General features: G+C 35.4%; 1 protein-coding gene across 10 annotated transcripts in view; it reads right to left on the reverse strand.

The window, feature by feature from the left end:
• Positions 1–331: 331 nt before the first annotated feature.
• The window catches only part of LOC145662848 (uncharacterized), a 173,109-nt gene continuing 148,773 nt past the window's right edge, over positions 332–24,667 (reverse strand). For 3 of the 10 annotated variants that reach the window (XM_081728767.1, XM_081728768.1, XM_081728777.1), the window contains 6 exons: positions 21,036–21,100; positions 17,857–17,880; positions 15,701–15,724; positions 15,009–15,032; positions 12,053–12,076; positions 332–3,011 (listed from right to left, as the gene is read on the reverse strand). In XM_081728767.1, the coding sequence (XP_081584893.1) occupies positions 921–3,011; positions 12,053–12,076; positions 15,009–15,032; positions 15,701–15,724; positions 17,857–17,880; positions 21,036–21,100 (2,252 nt within the window). In that variant the 3' untranslated portion in view covers positions 332–920. The remainder of the gene's footprint in view (positions 3,012–12,052; positions 12,077–15,008; positions 15,033–15,700; positions 15,725–17,856; positions 17,881–21,035; positions 21,101–24,667) is intronic. The other 7 variants (XM_081728769.1, XM_081728770.1, XM_081728771.1 and 4 more) reach the window with 7 other exon arrangements.

A 24,667-nucleotide genomic window follows, 5' to 3' on the forward strand; every position in this document is an offset into this window, starting at 1 on the left:
AGCGCAAAACGTTCTTTACTTTCCGAATGACCCTCGTATAATCAGTAGCAAGAAACTACAGAGTGGTCCAAAAGTAGGTATACAGACCTGCATCGATTAAGCATGACGTTTTACTTGATTAAGTTAATGAACTTAATTGCTTCGATTTTTTCAGAGCTTAAGGTTTAAGTGAAAATAAATTAATTACAAATAATGAAGAAACTAAATGAACCTATATGGATAAAAATAAATAAATGATATAACATGCCATGAATAGATTAGTACGGGACTGTATACCTCCTTTAGGGCCACAAAGTATGTCAGTGTTGCTAAAACAGTAAAAAACAAAAAATATCTACAAAATGGTTTATTCAGTATCTTCCTGGTGGGTTTAAATGAATTACAATCAACAGTTTGTTGTCTTTTGATATGAACTGTCATCAAAGACATTTTACTTGCAATTTTAAAGTTTACATCAAATAAACAAACATAACCTTTGTTTTACTCCTTTTTTCTTTTAAATCAGAACAGCATATTGAAGTGAAAAGCTTTATACTTCGTCGGTTAGCTATTTACACATGGCATGAAAACTTTAAGATACAACATTCCTCGCCTTCTCACATGACTATATTTACCAACGAGAAAAGTACTCGTTGAACATTACATTACGAGAATAATTGTGCAATTACAGCAAAATTCATAAAATTCTTACAAATCATTTTATGTCATAGGTTTTTATAAATTTCCAGAAAAATGGCTTCATATACTATATATAGTATACAGGACGACAATTATGGAGTGTCAGCGCCATACCCAAAACCAGTTTTTGTTCAGTAAGTATATAAAGAAAAAGAGAAGTGAAAGATTGGAATTAAGTACAGGACATGTGTATTTTTTTTTTTCCTTCTTTTATGAAAATGCATTAAGTAGTAATAGGTTTTTCAATTGCTACCTGATGACATTGTTTCATTCTCTTTCGAAATTTTTCTGTTCTTCTTGTGGGGTACTGGTGTTTTCTTCTTTCTTTTCACGCTAGCTTCGGAATCGGTACCACTTTTACTAGATGCCTCATCACTGTCTGATTCACTTACACTCTTTCGCTTTTTCTTGGAAGACCCACTGCTCTTCTTCTTCTTCTTTTTCTTCAATTTCTTTGACACTGAACCGTCCTTTTTCCTTTTCTTTTTCAACGATTTTCTCACTACCTCTGAATCACTTGATGACGATTCTTCATCACTATCAGACTCTGACGTCGATGCTTTTCGTTTATGTTTTTTCTTCCTTTTCACTTTTCTAACTTCATAACTTGAGCTACTATCATCGTCAGAAGACGTTTCGACTTTCTTCTTCTTCTTTCGTCGTCGTTTTCGCTCAGCGGATGAGTCACTCTCTGCTGACGAACTTTCTGATGAACTATCACTCTCGCTTCTCCGTCTAGATTTCTTCTTCTTTCCTGGTATCTTTTTACGTCGCTTGCTACTGATTACTTTCTTCTTTCTCTTCTTCCGTCGCGATTTTCTTTCAGGTGATGTACTCTCTGATGAGGATTCACTGCTGGAACTGCTACTGTCACTATCACTAGAAGTTACACTCACAGTTCGTCGTCTTTTCTTGTCAATTACGCTTTCGGTCTTCTTCTTTCTTTTCAATGCAGTCTTTTTCATTCTATCATCAGAAGCCACACTTCCCTCTTTGTCGTCATGAGGTTTCCACGTTTCCTCTGCTGTACTTTCAACCTTTTTCTCTTCCTGACGTACGGCGCGTACCCTCTCTGAACTTCTCTCTTCCCTCGCCTTGTCTATACTTCTTTCTCTCTGTTGAACATCTATACTTCTTTCTCTCTGTTGAACACTTGCACTTCTATCCCGTGCTTTCTCGGTACTTCTACTTCTTCCTTTATCTAAACTCCTCTCCCTCTGGCTATCCTGACTTCGTTCCCTTTGTTGTTCAATACTTCTTTCTCTTACACTGTCCACACTTCGGCGCTTTGATACCAACTTATCCTTATTGCGATCTAAAGCTTTCTCTAGCTCTTTCTCTATGCTATCCTCCCTGTAGTAATTTCCCGAATCTTTGATTACATTTCCTGTTTCTGTTCTTTCTAGATTCTTCTCAAGTTCTCCATCGGGAGCTCTCTCGGAAATTAAAGGTTCAGGAACGTTTCTGATTTCAGTCTCTTGGCGTTCGTACTCTGGATTTGTTCCTGGTTTGCTTATATTAATATCCTGTTGTCTAGATGCTTCAGTACTTCGTCTATAGCTGCCATCTTCGTTGTTCGATTCCAGTTTTGAACTGTGCTTAATATCAACATTACTCTTCTCTGCTTTTACTTTCTTGTCTTCAGTCTTCTTCTTGGGTTCTTTACTTTTGTGCTTCTCTTTTAGAGATCCTTTATCATCTTTTCTTTTTTCATCTTTAATCTTCTCTTTTTTGTTCCGATCTTCATCCTCATGGTGTTTTTCCTCTTTCTTTTCTTTTCGTTCTCTTTCCTCATTCTCTTTAGTATCCTTCCCTCTACTTCTACCCTCTTCATCTCTTCCTCTTCCTCTCCTATCTTTATCATCCTCCCTATCTCGATTCCTTCTTGAATCTTCTTCATATTTTCTATATCCTCTTTCTCTTTCTCTTTTAGAATCCCGTTCATAATCATCGTATCTTTTATCGTCATTTTTCTTTTCCTCTTTATATCTCTCTCTTCGTCCACTTCGATCAAAATCATTCATCTTTTCACCTCTTGTTCGGTTTCGTCCATCTCGGTCATAGTCATCATATCGTCTGCCGTTAGTTTTTCTACTATCTACATTATCATGTCTATTATCGTCAGCTCTTCGTCTACTCTCTTCGTATTTTCTGTCAGAGTTCCTATCCCTAGAACTGCGTTCGTACCGCGATCTTCTCAGCTCTCGATCGTCTTCCCAATCTTCCCTTCCTGGGCTCACTCGCCTATTTTGTCGTTCTTCACTCCTTGAACTTAAAGAACGACTTCTACTTCGTCTTCTGCTTCTTCCATCACCTTTTCCGTAATCACTTTTCTGAAAAGATTTAAGAAGACAAATAGATGAGCATATCTATTTAAAATATTGTAAAATAAAGAAAGAATATATATGTTCTTCATACTCAGCAGCACTAACCGACCGACCTTTCAACTATAATTTAAAAATGTTATTTCACCTGGAAGAAGATGGTTATTATTAGTGTATTAGGTCGAATGAGCTATAAAGATGCTAAATTCCCAATTGAAACCTGCTAAGTTAATTAGAACTCTTCTTACATTATCTTTAAAGGAGTAGAATTTTAATTTTACGTCTGCATGTCTGCCATGCATGCTAGAGAAAAAAAAAAATGATACGAAGCGTGTGATCACAATATGTAGTTGAAAGAAATGAGGGAGCAAGCTTGAGTACTCCATATACAGGGTTTTTCACAATTTTTGTTGGAATTAGAAAAAAACACTGTACCTCGCACTTATAAGAAAGAAGCAGACTTTTTATTGTTACTACACTCACAAAGTTTTCTTCTTTTTGTTCACAAATTTAAATATGCTTCCTCTACTACTGTGAAATTCGTTAACTATTAAAAAGAAAGGCATCTTAACATGTGATCTTGCAAAACGTGGAACAATTAATGAATAAATATAAAATGACATTGAACTTTATTATTATTATTATTATTATTTAGATTGAGCACATTTTACTTACTATGTCATTTCCAATACTTCATTTCTTACCAGAAACACCTTTACAATCTGATTCGAACACTGTCAATTGTATTTACTCCAATTTTCTGAATTTCAGATAAGCTAAATTATTAGTTACCAGCTAGTTGAAAAAGTAATGATCATTTTGCTCATGAGTTAGCATTAGTGTTCCAAATCTCAGGGTACATGAGCAGCAGCGGGTCTGGCCTAATGTCACTTGAGAGTTGACAGTTGAGGCTAATAGATGTGCAAGAAGAGATAGAATTCCTGTAATCAGACGTAAGGTATCGTGAAGTTAAGACAAGTGATCTAGTTCGCAAAATTGCAGTACATTTTACACTTCCATTTCCATAAAGACGCAAAGGCTGCGCAGAGTCCTATAGAAATGTGCTGTTTACAGGCAAAATATGTTATCAAAGGAAATAACCAATGATGATTTAGTCATTTTCGTTCTGGAAATTTCGATGCCTAAGATGCTATTCGCAGTGGGTGATCAATCACAGAAGAAGTGATTCATATTCTGGCAAAAGTCGGGCAAGACCGGCACGTAACCAGTTATGACATCGCCAACGACATAAACATATATCAGGGTTCCCACTTTCTTTTCCCCCAAAATTTCCAGGACTTCGAAACAGGATTACAACTGTAGGTTCAAAACTCTCAACAGTGAAAAGAAAAGTACAGTGAATATTAATGCAAGTACAGTATTAAATACACAAAGCGGAACGTATTTTTTTTTTTTTTTAATTTTGTTTTATTTTTATTGTGGCGTCCCAATTCCCCTTATAGCCACCCGATCCACCCACATCCAACACATGTATTTTCATTCTTTCTACATGACATTTTAATTGTGCACCGAACAAATTTACAAAGAAGAAAAATCTATTTTTCGTACATGGCATCTTCATTGCGTGACAATGTGGCAGATATAATTATGGGAAAAAAGGAATTATATTAGAAGTTTTTCAACTGAATATGGAGTCATGTGATTTCCTCATCTATAGACATAATCTCTTTCCTCTTTGGCGAAGCTGCTCTACGGATAGCATTTGACTTTGTCAATAAAGTAAAGCAAGACTTCCGCTCTCCTTTATGTGCAAGCTGGTTTGCTTTTGCTTCAGTCTCCAAAGCTTCACTTGTTTCCATCAATTTCCTTTCCTTTCTCTGCAGCTGCTGTACATTTTCACTTATCTGTATCCTCTTGCTCTGCGCTTGACTTTCTCTTTCAGTAGTTCTTATTTTCTCCAGATCTGCCATATAGCGCTGCCTTGCATGGAAGACATGATGCAGCATTTCTTTCGTGATGTTGATTGAAGGAAGGCCTTTGTGGGAAATGTTACTGCTCACCAATCTCAAACCGACCAATGATTTCTCCTTCATATTTTCAACAAACAGATCTTTATTTATGCTATAGTCTCGCTCAACCTGCCCATGAGACAAAACCAGAAGCTTCTTTATGATTAACAACAAATGTTTAAATTCTTCCAAACCACCCAGCAGTTTTGTGTAAAAACAATCCAGCCTCTCAGGGTTCAACATACAAATAAATATTAGAGAACTCACTACGTTTTAACAAATCCTAATTTAAACAACTTAAACAACCCAGGAAAACGTAAAGTTTCTTTGGCATAGCAAGGAATTGAGTTTCACCTAGATATAACCTTGTCACAAATAGCATTCATATGAAATTTTACTGAAGATTTAAATACTGTTGCAAAAGTAGACTGACTATGGAGGATTGATACTGGTACAAAGCACAGTTTCTGGAGGATAGTACTAGTAAAGACAGCATCCAAGAATGGGTTGATAGACTAGTGGATGAAAGAAGAAGTGAGAATTTCTCCCAGCCAATCCCTCTGTTCAGAGAAAGAAAGCCCACCAACCACCTACGCATGCAGGATCATGACAAATTATTATTCAGCACAAAAACAGGAATAGCAAACAAAAATATCAATCAAAATCTTCATTATAATTATGAAAAAATTGACATTCAGTATTTCTGTAAGTTTCAAGGACAGAAATGCATTTAAGGACATTTCCAGGACAAAATCGATTCAAGGACATTTCCACGTTTTCCAGGATTTCCAGGACGAGTGGGAACCCTGATATATCACTAAACAGTATTAAACCACTTGAAGAAAGCTGGGTAAAAAAAGCTGGACGTTTGAGAGACTAATGATCTGACTAAAAAACCGACTTGATCCAATTTCTATCTATGAATCTGTATTGAAACGTAAAGAGCTTGAGCCTTTTCTGAAGCGGTTGATAACGTGTGATGAAAAGTAGATAACGTATGACAACAATATGCGACAAATATCATGCTCAAAATGAGAAGAAGCTCCACAGTAGCATAGACAACACTGACGCCCAAAATAATTATGTTGTATTTTTGGTAGTACTGGAAGGGCATCGTGTTATCACGGAGACGCGGCACTAGTCCTAAACGGAACAAGTCTTAAACGGCACAAGACCTAAAAATCATTTCGCGGCACAAGCCCTAAACTGCATAAGACCTAAATGGCACAAGACCTAAAAATCCCTTGTGGTGCTACCATCGCGTCCGTGCCAAGAATACTGTCAATCTGTTAGTCAAAGTTTTAGATACACTGTTTCATACTACAGAACCAGATTCTAGCTTAATTCTTACAAGTAATTTGTATATATACATATTCTATCGTTCTGAAATAATAAATAAATAAGGCCTATTGTTTTTTATTGCTGTTTGCATGATAGCATTTGTGTGGCGACAAAAATATTAACTACCTATCAAATGTGATTCCCAGATCTTTCATAATGTCTGTTTTTTTTTCCATTTCCACACCACTGCCCTCGTATTAGTAACATAATGTTGTGTTTTAGTTATATACGTCATAAATTTTGCTTTCTTTGTGCTGATTTGAAGTCAATTATTTTCACACTTATATTTATCATATTCAACTCTTTCCGTAGCAAATAGTTGTCATACTCGTAATTAACTACTCTTTACTCGTTACCATTATTAACAATAGTTTTAGTAATACTAACATAGCTGTTACCGTTGGGATTAACTATTATTATTAATAATAATAATAATCATAATATTAGTTTTATGATAATAATAATACAGGCTAAATTTTCGAGACCTGAGTCTTTACTGTACGTGAAGTTTAAATCAAAGGTTATGTCACAGACGGCAAATGATGGCTTAACACCCAAAACAAACTCTTGCCCCCCAAGTGGGGGTTAGTCAGTGTTTAATAATTACAGCGAATTAATAATGTTTATAATAGAATGTGAAAGAAACGAAAAAAAAAAAAACCTAAACTACGTCAACATGTTACAATAATTAAAGAACCTAATTAATCATCCACTTTGTACTCCCATTTGCTTAACTGGACGAACCCAGACCTAAAGGATTTTTTTTTTTCCAAATCTTATTGCAGTAGGTAATTTTAATACTATACAAATAGACCCTCCTTCCCTCTTAGAAATGTAATTTTCAAGACGCTGAAACATATATTTTATTACTTTTAGTTAAAAGTTGAAATATCGTTTCACGCATCCAGTCTAAGCAAATCCTTCTTTACTTTATAAGTATTTTCTGAATAAGTAATGAGAAATTCGAACATTAAAGAAAGTTCACCCTTTGTTCTTTCCCTTGTTTGTTGAATTTTCAGTTTTTTTCTTTCTTTCTTCAGTGGAAAGTTTATATGCCAAGTTTCATTTTACTAGCTTCAAAGATTTACGAGATACAATACTCTTCAAAAAATCTTACCCCACCTTTTTTACGATACGCATTTCCAAAAATAACATATCCTGCTTTTATAAGAAAACGATTTTTTAAAATTAAAATTTAAGACTCTACTTGTAGTAGTATGCCCAGAAAGTCATTTATCTTAACTCTTTTATATAAGAGTACAGAAGATAAACATAGTCAAACTCATTGAATTTCATGAACAGTTTCCGATTTCTTTTTAACAACTTATTCGTACATTCCCCACAAGGTGTAGTTTTAAATTTACGCATTGTCAAGATCAAGATTTCATAAAGGTAACAAACTGCAAATATAATAATAATAATAATAATAATAATAATAATAATAATAATAATAATAATAATAATAATAATAATAATAATAATATGTATTTACATACGTGTGTAATATGTAAATATTTACTGTCTTATTGAAGCTTTCGTAATTTGGAAATATACCTTTGGTTTCCTTTTAATATGTTAAAAAGCCTACTTCCCTAGAAAAGTTTGCAGGCTACACCCCTAAATGACTATGTATTGGTTTCCTCAAACGTATTGTGTTGCATATTACATTAGTCATTTAGCGTTATTTGTTGATCTTCTTTGATCTTCTTCTGGCTTATACATATCAACTCTATCAAAACCCACTGTAAAATATAGTAACTGTCTGAGTTCTTAATATATATAGTGGTATTTAGTGTTCACTTGTGAAATATCTAGTGGGCTTTTGTCCTATTAAGCAAACTTTGGTTGGCTTTTGCCCTATTAAGCAAACTTTGGTGGGCTTTTGTCCTACCTTTGGAAAGTTACAGTGAGCTTTTGTCCTACTTTTAATAAAATACACTCCACAGAGTATATATATTGAAATTCTGAATGCTTGCTTGAATTCAGGAAAGTCTGGTAAAATATGATTTTTAAACATTTTTATTTTAATTCTTTTTTAGGAATTCGTCATGGGATTCTCGTATCTCCATTTGAAAGAAACGAATTTCTTAATCAATTATATAATTAATTCTTAGAATGAAATAGGTTATATAATGTAATTCATGTATAACTGCAGAACAGATAATGATAATAATAATTTTAATAGTAGAAATATAACTGTTACCGTTGGAATTAGCTACGTTCGTAACATTACTGCCGACTAGTTACTGCATCGTCTCAATTTCGCGTGGTGGTGGCGAATTTCAGAACTAAAGCAGGTGAATGAAAAAGGCACAAGCCCTAAACGGCACAAGACCTAAAAATCAATTTGCGATACTAGTCCTAAACGGCACAAGACCTAAAATTTAGGTCCAATGCCTATATTATGGCGTTTAGGTCTTGTGCCGTTTAGGACTTATGAATGTTACCCGTTATCACGAGCTGCATCGCGGACAGAATTATAGACTCGGACCTGCAATACTGACAATTAGTGCGACTGCACCCTCGGGATGTCAAAATAAGCAGCCCAAAATGGTCAACACAAAGGTCTTGCTGACACGTTAACAACGCCAGACTGCATACATCTTTAACAACCCGTAAGAACTTGAGAGAACTTGGCTAGGAAGTTTTAAATGCATCCATCGTACAGCTCAGACCTGGCACCATCAGACTATCTTTTTTTTTTCTCTCTGAATGGTGTTAAGTTAGTTTCAATAGAGGCCTGTGAAAGCCACGAATCACAGTTTTCTTGATCTGAAACCAAGGAAATTCTATAACGAAGAGATTATGGTGTTATCAGAAAAATGGCATATCATCGACCAAAATGGTGCATATGTGATTTTGTATTGTAAACCACAATAAATTTATTGTCAATTTCCACCTTCAAGGTACCGGTACTTTTTAGACAACTTCATATTATGAATTTTCATGTACAACTTTTTTCTCTGTATTTAACATTGATATATTCTTAAAAACTGAAAATAAATATTTGAGTTTTACGTCACACGGTTACGCCGGTAAGGCTAAAGGAGACGGTGGAGAAGAGAAATGACTGAAATGGTGGAATCAAGAAAGTGGGATGAAACGGGAAAACCCCGAGAAAACCCACGAGCACGGTGTTTGTCCACCACAAAGTTCACACGGTGCGAGCTGGGATCGAACCAGAGACCGCATGCACCAAAGGTGAACGCTCACCACTGAGCCACCGCGCCCCCTGATATATTGTTAGTTCATTAATAAAAGAAAAATACTACTAAACAATTAACATGAAATAAAAAAAAATGAACTGAAATCTTTCAGTTTAACGTCCCACGATTATGCCCTTTAGACTAAGCGAGACGGTTGATTAAGGCAAGTAAATGATGATGGAAGAATTGGTGAAATGATGGTGTGGAAGGAAATGGGAGTACCCTGAGAAAACCCACGGATACGATGTTCTCCAGCAAATAATTAACATCATTTGAGTACGACTAGAACGTCAAAAAATATCAGTGACTCATTGCAGCTCATGTTACTATTGTCAGCATTTTATTAATATCCAAATGATAAATGGTTTTATAACGCACACGAAAGTCATGTTAAGATAAAATCGAACTTAACTCTTCTGTAAGAAAAATCTGTATTATCTTACGTAGTTGTGTACATGACTAACGAAGGATACGATAACGTAACGAGGCAGCTAATAAAGTTACCTTATCAAATTCTAACCTAAAAAAAATCTTCCTTCAGTCATATCCCATGACGTTAATAGCAGTGGGTACCAAGTATATGAGAAAAAACAAATTTACTCTTATGGAAGTATTAAACTCGAGAACTACTTTGATTTAACTTCAAACAGTTCCGCACGTAACCTATTATTTGTTCAATACTCTGAAAAATAGTTTTGTTTAAAATTAAAATGAGTAATTACGAGGGTCATTTCATAAATAATGCACACTAATTTTTTGTGACTTACAAGTTTGTTGTTTGGAGAGAATCTCTTTACAGGTCTTCAATATAATCTTCCTGCTTGGAAATGACAGAATCCCAACGTCCAGGTAGCTTCTGTATTCCAGAAAGGACGTCATCTTTGCGAAGCTGTCGAAAGGTTTGAGTAATGACCGCAGAAAGCTCTTCCAGACATGGAATTGGACGTCCACGCATACGTTGTTACAACCTTGGGAACATATAGTCTGGCGGACTGTAGGGAGTATTAGGTAACATTTCCCAACCGTATTTGCGATGCTTTGTACGCACAGCATTGGCGGTGTGCCCTCAGAGTGTTGTGGAAAATCAATGAGTTCGCCCTAAGTAACTGCGATCGGGTTTTGTGTATATATCTGCACATTTCAGAAGGAATTCACAACAATACGCTGTTATGACTCTTCTTCCATATGCTGGGACTGCTGGGACACTTTTGCCACGAGGAACTCTGTCCGTTATGATAATGCCTTGGTGATCGTAAGCAAAAATCATCATTTGTTTAACCTTTGATTGAGATCGGTGACACTTTTTTGGTCTTCGAGATTATGGAACCATCCACTCATTGGATTGTGATTTCAACTACAGCTCAAAGTATCCGATTCACGTTTCATCAATAGCAATAATGCGACGTAGGAAGTCCTCACCTTCAACGTGGAGATTAATTATTAGAATTTGGGATATTGCCGCAGATGGAGTCCCTGTGATACCAGAAAATTTCTCATATGTCACACACAAATCTTGTTCAAGTGCACCTGCCACAAGTTGCACACTTCCTTCATCGGCTGATGACTTTGGTCTTGCTGGTCTTGCATCAATCCTTTATGCTCACACAACCATTACAGAAACGAGAAGTCAAACAAGAAGCTGTACTACGGTCCACTGTTGTCTCACCACAAACTTCACGTAAGGCACTGCGAATTTCTGCGAGGTTTTTGCACGTAAAATTTCAATCTTTATGTACACCCACTGATCTTCAATACACATGTTACCCGAAATACTTGCAGACTCCATTTCCAACACTTGTCACAGCCACACTGCGTTCACTAGAGAGCGCACAAGAACACATCCTGCTGCCTCAAGACTTCAGCACCGACGAAATGTTTACCTCAATTTCACCATCCACTCCGCATGCTACCATAGTGTGCATTATTTATGAAATGACCCTCGTCATAATGTTTAAAAGTAGCCAAGAAAGAGTAAGGTGCTATCTAGTTCAAAATGAAGTGGACTACATACAACTTTTCCAATATAATTCAAGTTTAAATGTATAAATTTAAATTTTCCTTTTTCGTATTAAAGTTTCTTAAAGAATATTAGTGCGTGTTACTACTATTGTTAGTAAGCAGAAGTAGTTAACTCAAATTAAAGATGTCAATGATAAAATATATGCTTAAAAAGTGTTATGCGAATTTAAATTTATTAAGTAAAACATACTTCAAATATCTTCTGGTAAGTAACATCTGCGTCTGAAAAAAATATATATTACAGATAATTTATAGATACTACCTTAAATATGTACTAGTATAAACACAAAGAACGTATTCGAGTTGATGCATACTTCCACAATTCTTTTCTGCTCCATCACCTTATTTCAGTCATTACTTATTCAGCAAACTGTTTCAAAATTAAATATTTTATTTCCTGTAAATGAGTTAGAAACCATGCACTACAGTTCAGACTAAAAGAAGTCAAATACGTTAATATCAACTGTGTTAATGATCATTTTTTTTATACAAAAAAAAGAATAATCATCCATACCTTTCCACCAGTCTTCACTTTATCCTGAAACATGAACCAATGAAACGGATCACATGTACTGTTTATTGCATTATTAAGCTAAACTATTCAATCTTGCTACTGCAAATAAAAACCGTTTTTGAATGATTCCCGATTATCACGCCTTTAACCATGAAAAATAATACGTTTCAACTGAATTCAATTGAACTGCGTTCACAAAATGTATGTACACCAGAAAATAGAAGCTAATAACACCAATACACATTTTTACTAATAATTTTGATATGAATGTAATAATAATTCATGTACAGACTTCTGTCTCTTGAAAAAAATCGTGTTTATCTCTTAGTTAATGTTGAAGTCAAACTTCTTTTTAGTGGAAAGTATATACTTTAATCACAGTTCCGCAAATTACTCACAAACACGATATGATTCGTGAACTTTTACAAATAATGATAAAACTAACGCACCTTAAATACCTACTTACAAAACAAACCACAAACTTTTACTAGAAAGTTTACCTCGATTTCATCATCCATTTCGCAGTGTTCCCATAGTGTGCATTATTTATAAAATGACTTTCGTCATAATTAGTTATATAAAATGACTTTCGCCATAATTAGCTAAAAAGTAGTCAAGAAAGAGTAAGGTGTTATCTAATTCAAAATGAAGTGAACTACATACTACTCTTCGAATATAATTCAAATTTAAATGTACTAATTTAAATTTTCATTTTTCGTAATAAAGAAAAGTTTCTAGAAGGATATTAGTGCATGTCAGTACTACTATTAGTAAGCAGATGTAGTTAACTCAAATTAAAGATGTCAATGATAAAATAACTAACTAACTAACTAACTCACTCTATGGCCTATGGAACCCGGAGGTTCAATGCCGCGTTCACAAAAGCTCTCCACTGATTTCTATCCTTAGCTAACTGCATCCAGTTTCTACTTTGTATTCCAATCTCTGCGAGATCCATCTTAACATTGTCTTCCCATCTGCGCCTAGGTCTTCCTAATGGTCGTTTTCCGATTGGTCCTCCAGTCAAGACTTTGAAAGCGTTTCTATTTTCTTCCATTCTAGCTACATGACCTGCCCACCTAAGCCTCCTAGACTTGACGACCCTAACAATGTTGGGTAGACCATATAAATTATGTAGTTCCTCGTTATGAAGTTTCCGCCATTCCCCATTCCCGTTCCTCTTGGGTCCGAATATTCGTCTCAGAATCTTGTTCTCAAATACTTTTCAGTCTATGTTCTTCCCTCAGAGTAAGTGACCATGTTTCACAACCATACAGAACAACAGGCATGATTATCGTTTTGTATATTTTAAGCTTCAGATTTCTCGATAGAATTCGCGACGACAAGAGATTTTGAACTGAATAATAACACGAATTCCCTGCTTTTAGTCGACATTTAATTTCTTCGTGAATATGATTTTTCGTCAATGATAAAATATATACTTAAAAGTGTTATGCGAATTGATATTTTTCAAGTAAAACATGCTTCAAATATCTTCTGGTAAGCAACATCTGCGGTAATATATTACAGGTAATTTACATATACTATCTTAAATATGTACTTAGTATAAACACAAAACTCGTATTCGAGTTGATGCATACTTCCACAATTCCTTTCAGCTCCATCACCTTATTTTAATCATTACTTATTCATCAGATTGTTTCAAATTGACATATTTTATTTCCTGCAAATGGGTTAGAAACCATGCACTACAGTTCAGACTAAAAGAAGTCAAATACGTTAATATCAACTGTGTTAATGATCATTTTTTTTATACAGAAAAAGAACATTCATCCATACCTTTCCACCAATCTTTACTTTATCCTGAAACATGAACCAATGAAACGGATAAAGTATTCTGTACTGTTTATTGTATTATTAAACTAAACTACCCTTCTTGCTACTGCAAATAAAAACCGTTTTTGAATGTTTCCCGATTATCACGCCTTTAACCATGAAAAATAATACATTTCAACTGAATTCAATTGAATTACCTTCACAAAATGTATGTACACCAGAAAATAGAAGCTGATAACACCAACACACATTTTTACTAATAATTTTGATATGAATGCAATAATAATTTATGTACAGACTTCTGTGTCTTGAAAAAAATCGTGTTTATCTCGTAGTTAATGTTGAAGTCAAACTTCTTTTTAGTGGAAAGTATATACTTTAATCACAGTTCCGCAAATGACTCACAAACACGATATGAATCATGAACTTTTACAAATAATGATAAAATTAACGCACCTTAAATACCTACTTACAAAACAGACCACAAACTTCTAAAGAAAGTTTACCTCCATTTCATCATCCATTCCGCAGTGTTCCCATAGTGTGCATTATTTATAAAATGACTTTCGTCATAATTAGTTAAAAAGTAGTCAAGAAAGAGTAAGGTGTTATCTAATTCAAAATGAAGTGAACTACATACTACTTTTCGAATATAATTCAAATTTAAATGTACGAATTTAAATTTTCATTTTTCGTAATAAAGAAAAGTTTTTAGAAGGATATTAGTACATGTCAGTACTACTATTAGTAAGCAGATGTAATTAACTCAAATTAAAGATGTCAATGATAAAATATATACTTAAAAGTGTTATGCGAATTTAAATTTTTCAAGTAAAACATGCTTCAAGTATCTTCTGGTAAGCAACATCTGCGGTAATATATTACAGGTAATATACATATACTATCTTAAATATGTACTTAGTATAAACACAAAACTCGTATTCGAGTTGATGCATACTTCCACAATCCCTTTCAGCTCCATCACCTTATTTTAATCATTACTTACTCATCAGATTGTTTCAAATTGACATATTTTATTTCCTGCAAATGGGTTAAAAACCATGCACTACAGTTCAGACTAAAAGAAGTCAAATACGTTAATATCAACTGTGTTAATGATCTTTTTTTTTATATACAGAAAAAGAACATTCGTCCATACCTTTCCACCAATCTTCACTTTATCCTGAAACATGAACCAATGAAACGGATCAAGTATTCTGTACTGTTTATTGTATTACTATGCTAAAATACATATCTCGATCTTACTGTATCATTAAACTAAAATACCCTATCTTGCTACTGTAAATATAAATTGTACTTGTTTCCCTATGTATCACGCTTTTAACCATGAAAAATAATAAATTTTAACTGAATTCAATTGAATTATGTTAATAAAATGTATGTACACCAAAAAATAGCAGCTGATAACACCAATGCACATTTTCACTAATAATGTTGATATGAATGTAATAATAATTCATGTACAGACTTCTGTAACAGACAATAAAATCGTGTTTATCCCTTAGTTAATGTTGACGTCAAACTATTAACTTCAACATCACTTTAGTGGAAAGATATACAGTTCCGCAAAAGAATCACAAACACGATAAGATTCATGAGCTTTTACAAATAATGATAAAATTCGCGCACCTTAAAACACTTAGCTATAAAACAGATCAGAAAATTCTACTAGAAACAATACTTTCTGTAATGTCAAATTCTGTGTAGGATCCATGCACACAGCGTGATCATCCCTCAGTTACTAAATAGATAAGGAAACAGAAATATGTGTTAACGTTATTTTTTTAATATACACACACACACACACACACAAAAAAAAATAATTCATACCTTTCCGCCAGTCTTCACTTTATCCTGAAACATGAACCAATGACACGGATAAAGTATTATTCAGTGTTTATTGTATTATTATGCTAAAATACATCGATCTTATTGTATTATTAAACTAAAATATCCTATCTTGCTACTCTCAGAAATTCATAGTGTGATACTGTGATACATTGTGTTGTGAAACTTTTGGGTTCAATGGTACTTACAGTAAGCTGAAGTTATACAAATGGAACACTAATTAAAAACAGAATTTAGAGTATTCCGTGAACTTACACTTATAGGTAGACGATATTCTCTGAAATATGCACTCAATAGTTCTGACAAATGTGAATAGAAGCACATTTGTCATCTTTGGCTATGAGATAAGTATTAGATGCGTGTTTCTATTGACCTACTAAACAATCTACCTGCAAGCAGTATGAATGAATTTAATTACATGTCGCACAGTAAATGTATTAGAAACAGGTAGAGATTATTTTTACGAATTTTTTGTATTAGAATGTTTATATTGGGCTGGTGCGACAGGTATGTCTGACTGGCGTGTGTCACTTTTGAAAGAAGAAAAAGTGAAAATTACAATACGTGGTTAGTCAAAGTAGACTCTGGTTGCAGTCATACACTTTTGTCATCGCTCAGAAAACAATTGTATTCCATGATAAAAGAAGTCTGGAGTTTGAAATGCGAAGACGACCTCAACTGCACGTTGCACCTGCTGATCATCAGGGCTGTTCTTCCTTGCCAAGAATTGACCCCGAGATGCTGGACTAGGTGGTAGTCAGTAGGAGAGACGTCAGGAGAATACCATGAATGAGAAGCTGTTTCATATTGCAATTCAAGGAAAGTTTGCACATCTGTGAGTGCATTGTTATGCAACACGGATATCATGTCTGCTGACCATTGTTCTATACAATGGGAACAAGTTTGCGGTGCATTTCATGGAATTCAGTACTGTAACGATCCACAGTAATGGTTTTGGCTAGAGATCACCCTCCCATAGGCGGTGATACCAGTATCAACACCTTCTGCGGAGTGGTTTTAGAAACCACCTGGACGTTGATCACGATCTAATCACTCTGACCCTTTACGATTGTCGTAGAATATCCATTATTTTTATTAGAGTGACAATCTGATGCTGGAAACCTTCCTGGTCATTCCATATACTCAGAGAACTTAACACCGCCAGACAGCGAATGGCACCCATGTAGCCAATTTTTCCACCTAACATATTGTGAGAAGCCGACGAACGACAGCGGTATGATGTATTTCTAACTAGTTTGCAATTGCGTAGACAGTTTTCCGAAAGTCGAATTTCACAGTGTTCCTGTGAAACTTACCAGAACACTCTGTTGGTTGGTGGCTGGACCTTATTTTTTAAACGTTGTCTTTGACACAAGGCGGTGTATGGTGTGTTCGTTCGCTATTCCTCGCCAAATTGCACTCTTGATGTTTTTCGTATAGGAAAAACATTCACTATTGTGTTCCCCATGGTGTACGTTCATACAACCCTATACACTGTAACACTATCTTCTGACTGACTGAGTAACACAGCCTATTTTCTGAACACGCACTGAGTTTGTGACATCGTACGCACTACTGTACTCCATTGATTTGTTGAATTACAGAAGGTATCCCCACCAGGTGTAATATCGGACAATTGAATCATATTAACCCAATACTTATGACACCTATGACCTTGTTACATTACTTTGAGACTACCAAGCAGATACAAATAAATAAATAAATAAATAAATAAATAAATAAATATAATTGTTGTATTTTATAAATGGAGTCAAAGAACAAACCTGACATGACACACACACACACACATATATATATATATATATATATATATGTGTGTGATTTTTTAAAAAATTACTTCAACTGAATGAGAAGATAATCTATTTATTTGAACCTATCTCCTTTCCAATACAGGAAAGTTCATGTCAGACAGTAGTCCTTCCGTTTATTTATGTTTTTTTATAATGAAATGCATTTATGTTTTACCATACGAAGCATTTCCTTTTCAGAAAATGCAAATCATTTAAGACTACGAAGAAAATGTGCATGCCCAACAATTCAGAGCAAAAGTCAAATATGCTAATATCAACTGTGTTAATGATAAATTTGATACAAAAAAAAAGAACATTTATCCATACCTTTCCACCAGTCTTAATTTTATTCTGAAACATGAACCAATGAAAAAGATAAGGTATTCTTTAGTGTTTATTGTAATTATTATGCTAAAAATACCTCGACCTTATTGTATTATTAAACTAAAATACCCTACCTTCCTACTAAAAACTGTATTTGAATGTTTCCCGATGTATTACGCCTTTAACTATGAAAAATTAATAAATTGCAACTGAATTCAATTGAACTACCTCAGTTTCTCGCTCACCTAACCTTGTACTCAGTATGAAAGTTAAGTTCCATTGAGGTTCTGGCGAAATATCACAATACACAATATTAGAATGACGCCCTTGAAACTGTACATAGACGACGGAAAAAGTGTTTCTTCCGTCAACACAAAATAAATTGTATTTAGTGTATTTTATCATATTCAGTACTTAAATTTGCTTAGAAGCTGTTTTAGAAAATGTAAAGGAAAGAATATAATACTTAAATTGCAATATTTTACATCTTCCATACGTTGTTTTGTTACTACTTTGGTCTAAGTCTATTCTTTGACATTATCAATCAAAATAGAATAGAGAGTGAAAAGAAACAAATGACTGACTGATTTGTATTTACGTCCTACATCAACAACGAAGCTATGTATAGATCACTAGACTAAGGAGAAAACTTAAAATAAATAAATATGGTACAATTTGTGACTGGAGCTTGTGTTGATTGTGAATTGTGGTGGCAGAGTTTCTTTTTAATAGTATGTTCAAGTTTCAATGCCAAATTCAAGCATTTCTGGGTCAGTGTGCTTCTTCAAAATGTAACGTAAATTCTGATGTTATGCAGAAGATAAACAGAAAAAAGGGTATAGAAGATCCAAGGTCTATCTACGGAGAACGCTGTCAGCTTCATTCCAAGTCAGCTTCTTTCTTTCCTTTCTTTTATAAATATATATATAATATATATTCTTCCAGAATGTATTTTCTAAGATTAGCATTGACACCTTCAGGTAAAATGCTTAACTTAGAACTTATAGTAGGTTCATGATTATTACGAGGACAGTATGTATCCATGCGTTACAAAATACCAAAATATATAGAAGTTATCGAAAATGTCGTTGCATTTTAAGCATTTTATCCTATATAGGCTGCGGTAAACACGTTCAGATTTTCAGGATATATATATATATATATCACTGACTGAATTAATTTTCCCATAAAATTTAGAAAAGAAAGAAAACATAACTTTTTATCCTATCACGTTATGGGATCAATTCTTTTTCTTGGCAGCCAAATTTTAGGCCTTCACTTCAGTCTCATTTATATTGAATTTGTGCACGTAAACTGATTTTAGTATTTCCTGAAGAAAAAGCACGTTTTGTTCATATGTAACAGCTTTGAGTTTTGTATTTTACGATTCAAAAGTTACACGCAGAAAATGTGTCACCGATAGAAGTATGTGCGTCACTATTACAAGTATAAGTGTTACCGTTAGAAGAAACCAAATAACAATATATAGTGTATTTGCTACATGTAAGTACAAAAATAAACAAGTTGTTCCAGCAGAAAAAAAAACTATCAATTACTATTGGCAAAAGAAGAAAAAAATACGTGGGACGTTCATTAAACACTTCCCCTGACCTTGTTATAGTTAGTTAATGTACGATACTGAAATTTTACATACGTATTGATACATATCTCTACAGGGTATGAGCAAAACTTGGTTTTTTATCTTCTAATATTTTCTGTATTATAGGCACTAAACTAACGAATGTAAGAATGGATCCAACTGAACCTCGAGCGTTATCAAGTTTCTGTACTTAAGAGGCCGCACACCAAAGGAAACACCTACGGAAATGAAACTTACGGTAAGGAAGCCCATGTGTTGTAAAGTACGGTCGGAGTTTCACAAACGTCCCCTATACAGTGTGATCCCAGTCCGCCATTGATAAAGACATTATTGGGCAAGTGAAAGCCGTCATATTGGAGGATCACTAACTTCTAGCCAACTAGCTGAAAATGCCAAAATAAGTGTGGAGTCTGTGGAAAAAATTAATCCATGAGCATTTGTACATGCATAAAGTGTCTGCCTGATGCAGCGGTCTGGTTACCGTCACTTTCCAAAAGCAGGAACGAGTCACTAGCTCCCACGAATTTTCGACTCTGTGCCACAAAAACAATAAGAATTTTTTTGATAGACTAATAATTCAGGATGAATCACATGTCCATCACTATGACCCAGAGACTAAGGCCGAGACAAAACAACTGCCAACTCCAAAAAAGGCCCGAGTCCAAACCCTCACGGTGCAAGGTCATGCTAACAGTTTTTTTGGGACCAGCATGGAGTAGTGAAGATGGACTTCCTGTCGAAGGGTATCACAATTAGAGGGGCATACTATACTTCACTGCAGCAGAAATTATGGGATTCCATCAAAATCAAGAGGTGTGGAATGCAAATCAAAGGTGTCTGTATCTTTCAAGACAACGCCCCAGATTGCAACTAGCATGTTGTCCTGACAGAAGCACGTTCCTGCGGGTATGAAATCCTTCTCCATCCTCCGTACTATCCTAACATTGTATCATCTGACTTTCATCTTCCTAACCATGAAGTCATTTTTGAAGGAAAAGCTTTTCAAAGGCGATGATACGTTGATTTGTGAGGTTAAGTCATGGCTTCTGTAACAATCAGTGGATTTCTACAAACAAGGTCTCCATACATGCATAAAACGACGGGGAAAATGTGTGGTCATTGGAGATTCTTATGTAGAGAAGGACTAACGTCTGTATCAAATTATGTTATCTCAGTCAACGGTAAGTAGGACAGGGGAAATCTTTAATGAGCAGCCCACATATTTCCCCTGAGGTTGATGCTAATTTAAACGTTTTTTTTTATTCTTTCTTTTCAATTATATCGTTCGTAATTAACACAGATAATTGTGTAACCCACTGCATGTTCACAAACTTTCATTTGTTACAAGCTATGCTTTAAGTGCAAGAAATAGTTGGACATTGTGCAAATGGTTTTAGACAAACCAGACTTCGTAGGTACGAGAAACAAAGTTACGGAATATCAAAGTATCCATGTTTTTATATACCTGAATAATACATCCCTTCATACTTTTTTTTCAGTGAACTGACAACAAGATAACATCAATCTGAATTCAAATATTTTCATATTTAAAAATACATATATATTTTAAAAAATCATTTACCTTTCCACTTCTCTGAACCTCTTCTAACCTTCCATCTCCACCATCGAGAACTTCAACACCTCGACCTAAAAATAATGACATATCCTTAAATACAACAATTAAATATAAACATCGGAAACATGAATTACCAACAATTTCGTAAGACAATACGGAAGCTTTAATTGAAAATAAACTGGAAAAACAGTGTGATTACTTAATTTAATTTTGAATACTAGCTTTCATTTTAAAATAGTAATTTAATAATTATTATTACTACAAATATCATAAGCTCAATTCCCAAGCGTTACGGTGCACAAAAGGTTATGGACGGCTACAGCCTGATGATATGTGACTATTACATTAGTTTCCATCGCCATTATTTCTGACTTTTTACACCAAAGATCTCTTAATTCAATCAGTTTTTCCAATTTTCTCATGACATTGGGTCAATATCGACAATTATGGGGCAAGTAGTACGCGCAGAATTTCATTATGAGGGAAGTGTTCATTCAAGGACTGAATCTCATCCTTTCAGATAAGCGTGATTTTCGTGTATATATAATCTTAATGTACTAAATGTTTATTTTTCCACACCCTGTTTACGGACGGGAGGTGTTAACCCCCAAAATCTCCCTTGTGTGCGGCCACTGCATAATAGTACATTTAAAGCCATGTCAAAATTTTACTAATGTTTAATTTACTATTTAGTTATACTAAGGAATACAGTTAAGATAAATACTAGTGCCTTTCCAGTTTGAATGAGATTTTTTTTTTTTTTAATCGATGAATAATTGTAGAGCAATAAGAATGAAAAATGAAATGGAATCTTTAAGTTTTACGTCCCACGGTTATGCCGGTTAGGCTAAAGGAGACGGTGATGATGAGAGATGAGTGAAATGGTGGAATGAAGAAAGTGGGAGGAAACGGGAGAACCCCGAGCACGGTATTTGTCCACCACAAAGTTCACACGACGCGAGCTGGGATCGAACCAGGGACCCCAAGCACTGGAGGTGAACGCGTAGAGCAATAAGCTTTGCGAAGCTAATACAATAACATTATCTTTTGTGAGTAGCCCTCCATCACGCATAATGTCTTCGGCTAATGTGTATGTAACATACTGTAGCTGAACAATGGTGCATTGTCAAAGTTTACAGCTGCTAACCACTCAGAGAATATCACAAGCACAGTGTAGGAAACAAACACATCATATGCTATACTGGTTGTTTCTTTTTGTTTCTGAAAGTTTAACGTCCCTTTCCAGCACAGAGGCTATACGAGACGTGGCCCTACAGTTTAAGGCGTTTCCGAACTACTGTAATGTGTTCAAATGTTCTCCCACCGACGATCGAACCAGGACCCGTGTACTAAATGTCCGCGTGCTAAGCACTCGACCAACGGGCAGATCTATGTAAACAGGTAAACAGTGTAGTTTTGTAAGCGAGGAGAACTACTGACATTCATCAGGATTTTTTACTTTCCGTAAACTCAGTGCACGATAGATTTTTTGTCAGCTGATATTTGATCAAAACTTGTGAACCAACATGATCTGTGAACAGCTAATGAATCAATTTCTAACAGAAGTTAAACTTTTTCAAATTATCCATGCAACAAAATATTTATGATCACAATTTTATACCAGAGATCCAAAGCAGCACGAAAATTTTAAAACACCTAATAAAGGGCAGCAGTTTGACCGATAAGACAGAAATTGTCTTTTCGCCCATATATAACAGTACTGAATATCTGCTGCTCTTTTATTCTTTAACCCATTGATTTATATATATATATATACAGATGGTGATAAGAAAAATGGAAACACCTGTAGTTGGCAACACGTCAGATGTATGGGTTGGCAGTGGTGTCGTGGCGCCCGCAGCGCCGGACCGCTGGTGGTGGTGTGTTAGGTCGGTCTCCATACTACGTCAGGCGCAGTGGAACAGCAGTGTCCAATGGCTGCAGCAGACGGAGTTAGTGTAAAATGGGAGACCTCTCAGATTTTCAAAGAGGGCAAATTGTTGGTGCACGGTTATGTGGAGTGAGTGTGACGGCAGTGGCTACTGTGTTAGGTGTGTCGCGTAGGACAGTATCGAAGGTGATGACGGCCTACACAACACACGGGAAAACCACATCGGGGAAGCGGAACAGTGGGCGGAAGAAAATCATGAGTGACAGGTCACGTCGGGTATTAAAGCGCATTGTCACGCAGAACCGTCGTGCCACTGCGGAGCAAGTGACGGAAGAACTCAATCAGCACCTCCCCCATCCTGTTTCGACAATCACAGTCCGCCGCGAATTACATGACATGAACTTACGGGGTCGTGTTGCACGGGCTAAACCGCTCATCAGGGACCATAACGCTTTCGCACGCCGCAAATGGTGCCGCGACGATGCAACTTGGACCGTTGAGGACTGGAAACGTGTGATATGGTCGGATGAGTCATCCTTCACCCTATTCCCAACCACGGGCCGTGTTGATGTGTGGAGAACGTCCAAAGAAGCTTATGATCTGCAGTGTTTCCGCCCAACTGTGAAACATGGCGGTGGCTCGGTGATGCTGTGGGCCGCCATATCATGGTTTTCATTGTGTCCTGTGGTCACACTTAGCGGACGAATCACTGCCAACGATTATGTCGCAATTTTTGGAGACCACTTGCATCCTATGGTCCGGATGTTGTTCCCGGACAATGACGCCATCTTCCAGGATGATAATGCACCCATTCACACAGCTGGCGTTGTTGCAGCGTGATTTGAGGAACATCAGGATGAAGTTCAACACCTCCCCTTGCCCGCCCAATCCCCAGATCTCAACATAATTGAACATCTGTGGTCCGTCTTGGAAACACGACTCCGGCGACGATTTCCACCTTTATCCTCTCTCACAGAACTGACTGATGCCCTGCACGAGGAATGGTGTAAAATTCCACTTGCTACCATTCACGACCTCTATGCCTCCGTCCCACGTCGCATCAAGGCTGTTCTGAAGGCGAAAGGTGGCCCGACACCATATTAATCTGGTAAGTTGCAATTTCGTTCAGGTGTTTCCATTTTTCTGATCACCATCTGTATATATATATATATATATATATATATATTGAAATGGGCCATAATTTTCATAAATTAAATTCAAAAATTAAAACGGGCCATTTTAATTTTAATGATTTATTATTGAAATCTATTTAAATGATCCTTACTTTGTGAATATTAACAACATGTAATATTTAAATTTAAGTAATACAAAATTTATATGTAATGCAAATTAATTTGAGAAAGCAAGGAACAACTAACTAGACTTGAAGAAGAGATTAGTAAAAATCATATTTCAAAGAGAACAGAAAAATAATTCCCCATATAAATAAATTGATCTAAAAGTAATGATGACGTAGGTACTCAATATCGTTAAGGTATTATTCGTATGTATTTTTTACAATTATTATTTACTTTGGTTTCACTAAGGCTTTTGACAAGATTTCCCATCGTGTTCTTCTCAAAAAGCTTTGTCTTTTCGGTATTCCTAAGTCTTTAATACTTTAGTCTGCCTCTTATTTGTTTGATCGTAAAGTTGTGGTTCGATATATGGATTGTAAATCATCTATGTACATATTTCTTCTGATATCCCACAAAGATCTAACTTGGATCCGCATTTATTTATTGCT

This window comes from Thermobia domestica, chromosome 10, assembly GCF_964235325.1.
Source record: "Thermobia domestica chromosome 10, izTheDome1.hap1.1, whole genome shotgun sequence".
In the NCBI taxonomy this organism is placed as follows: Eukaryota; Metazoa; Arthropoda; class Insecta; order Zygentoma; family Lepismatidae; genus Thermobia; species Thermobia domestica.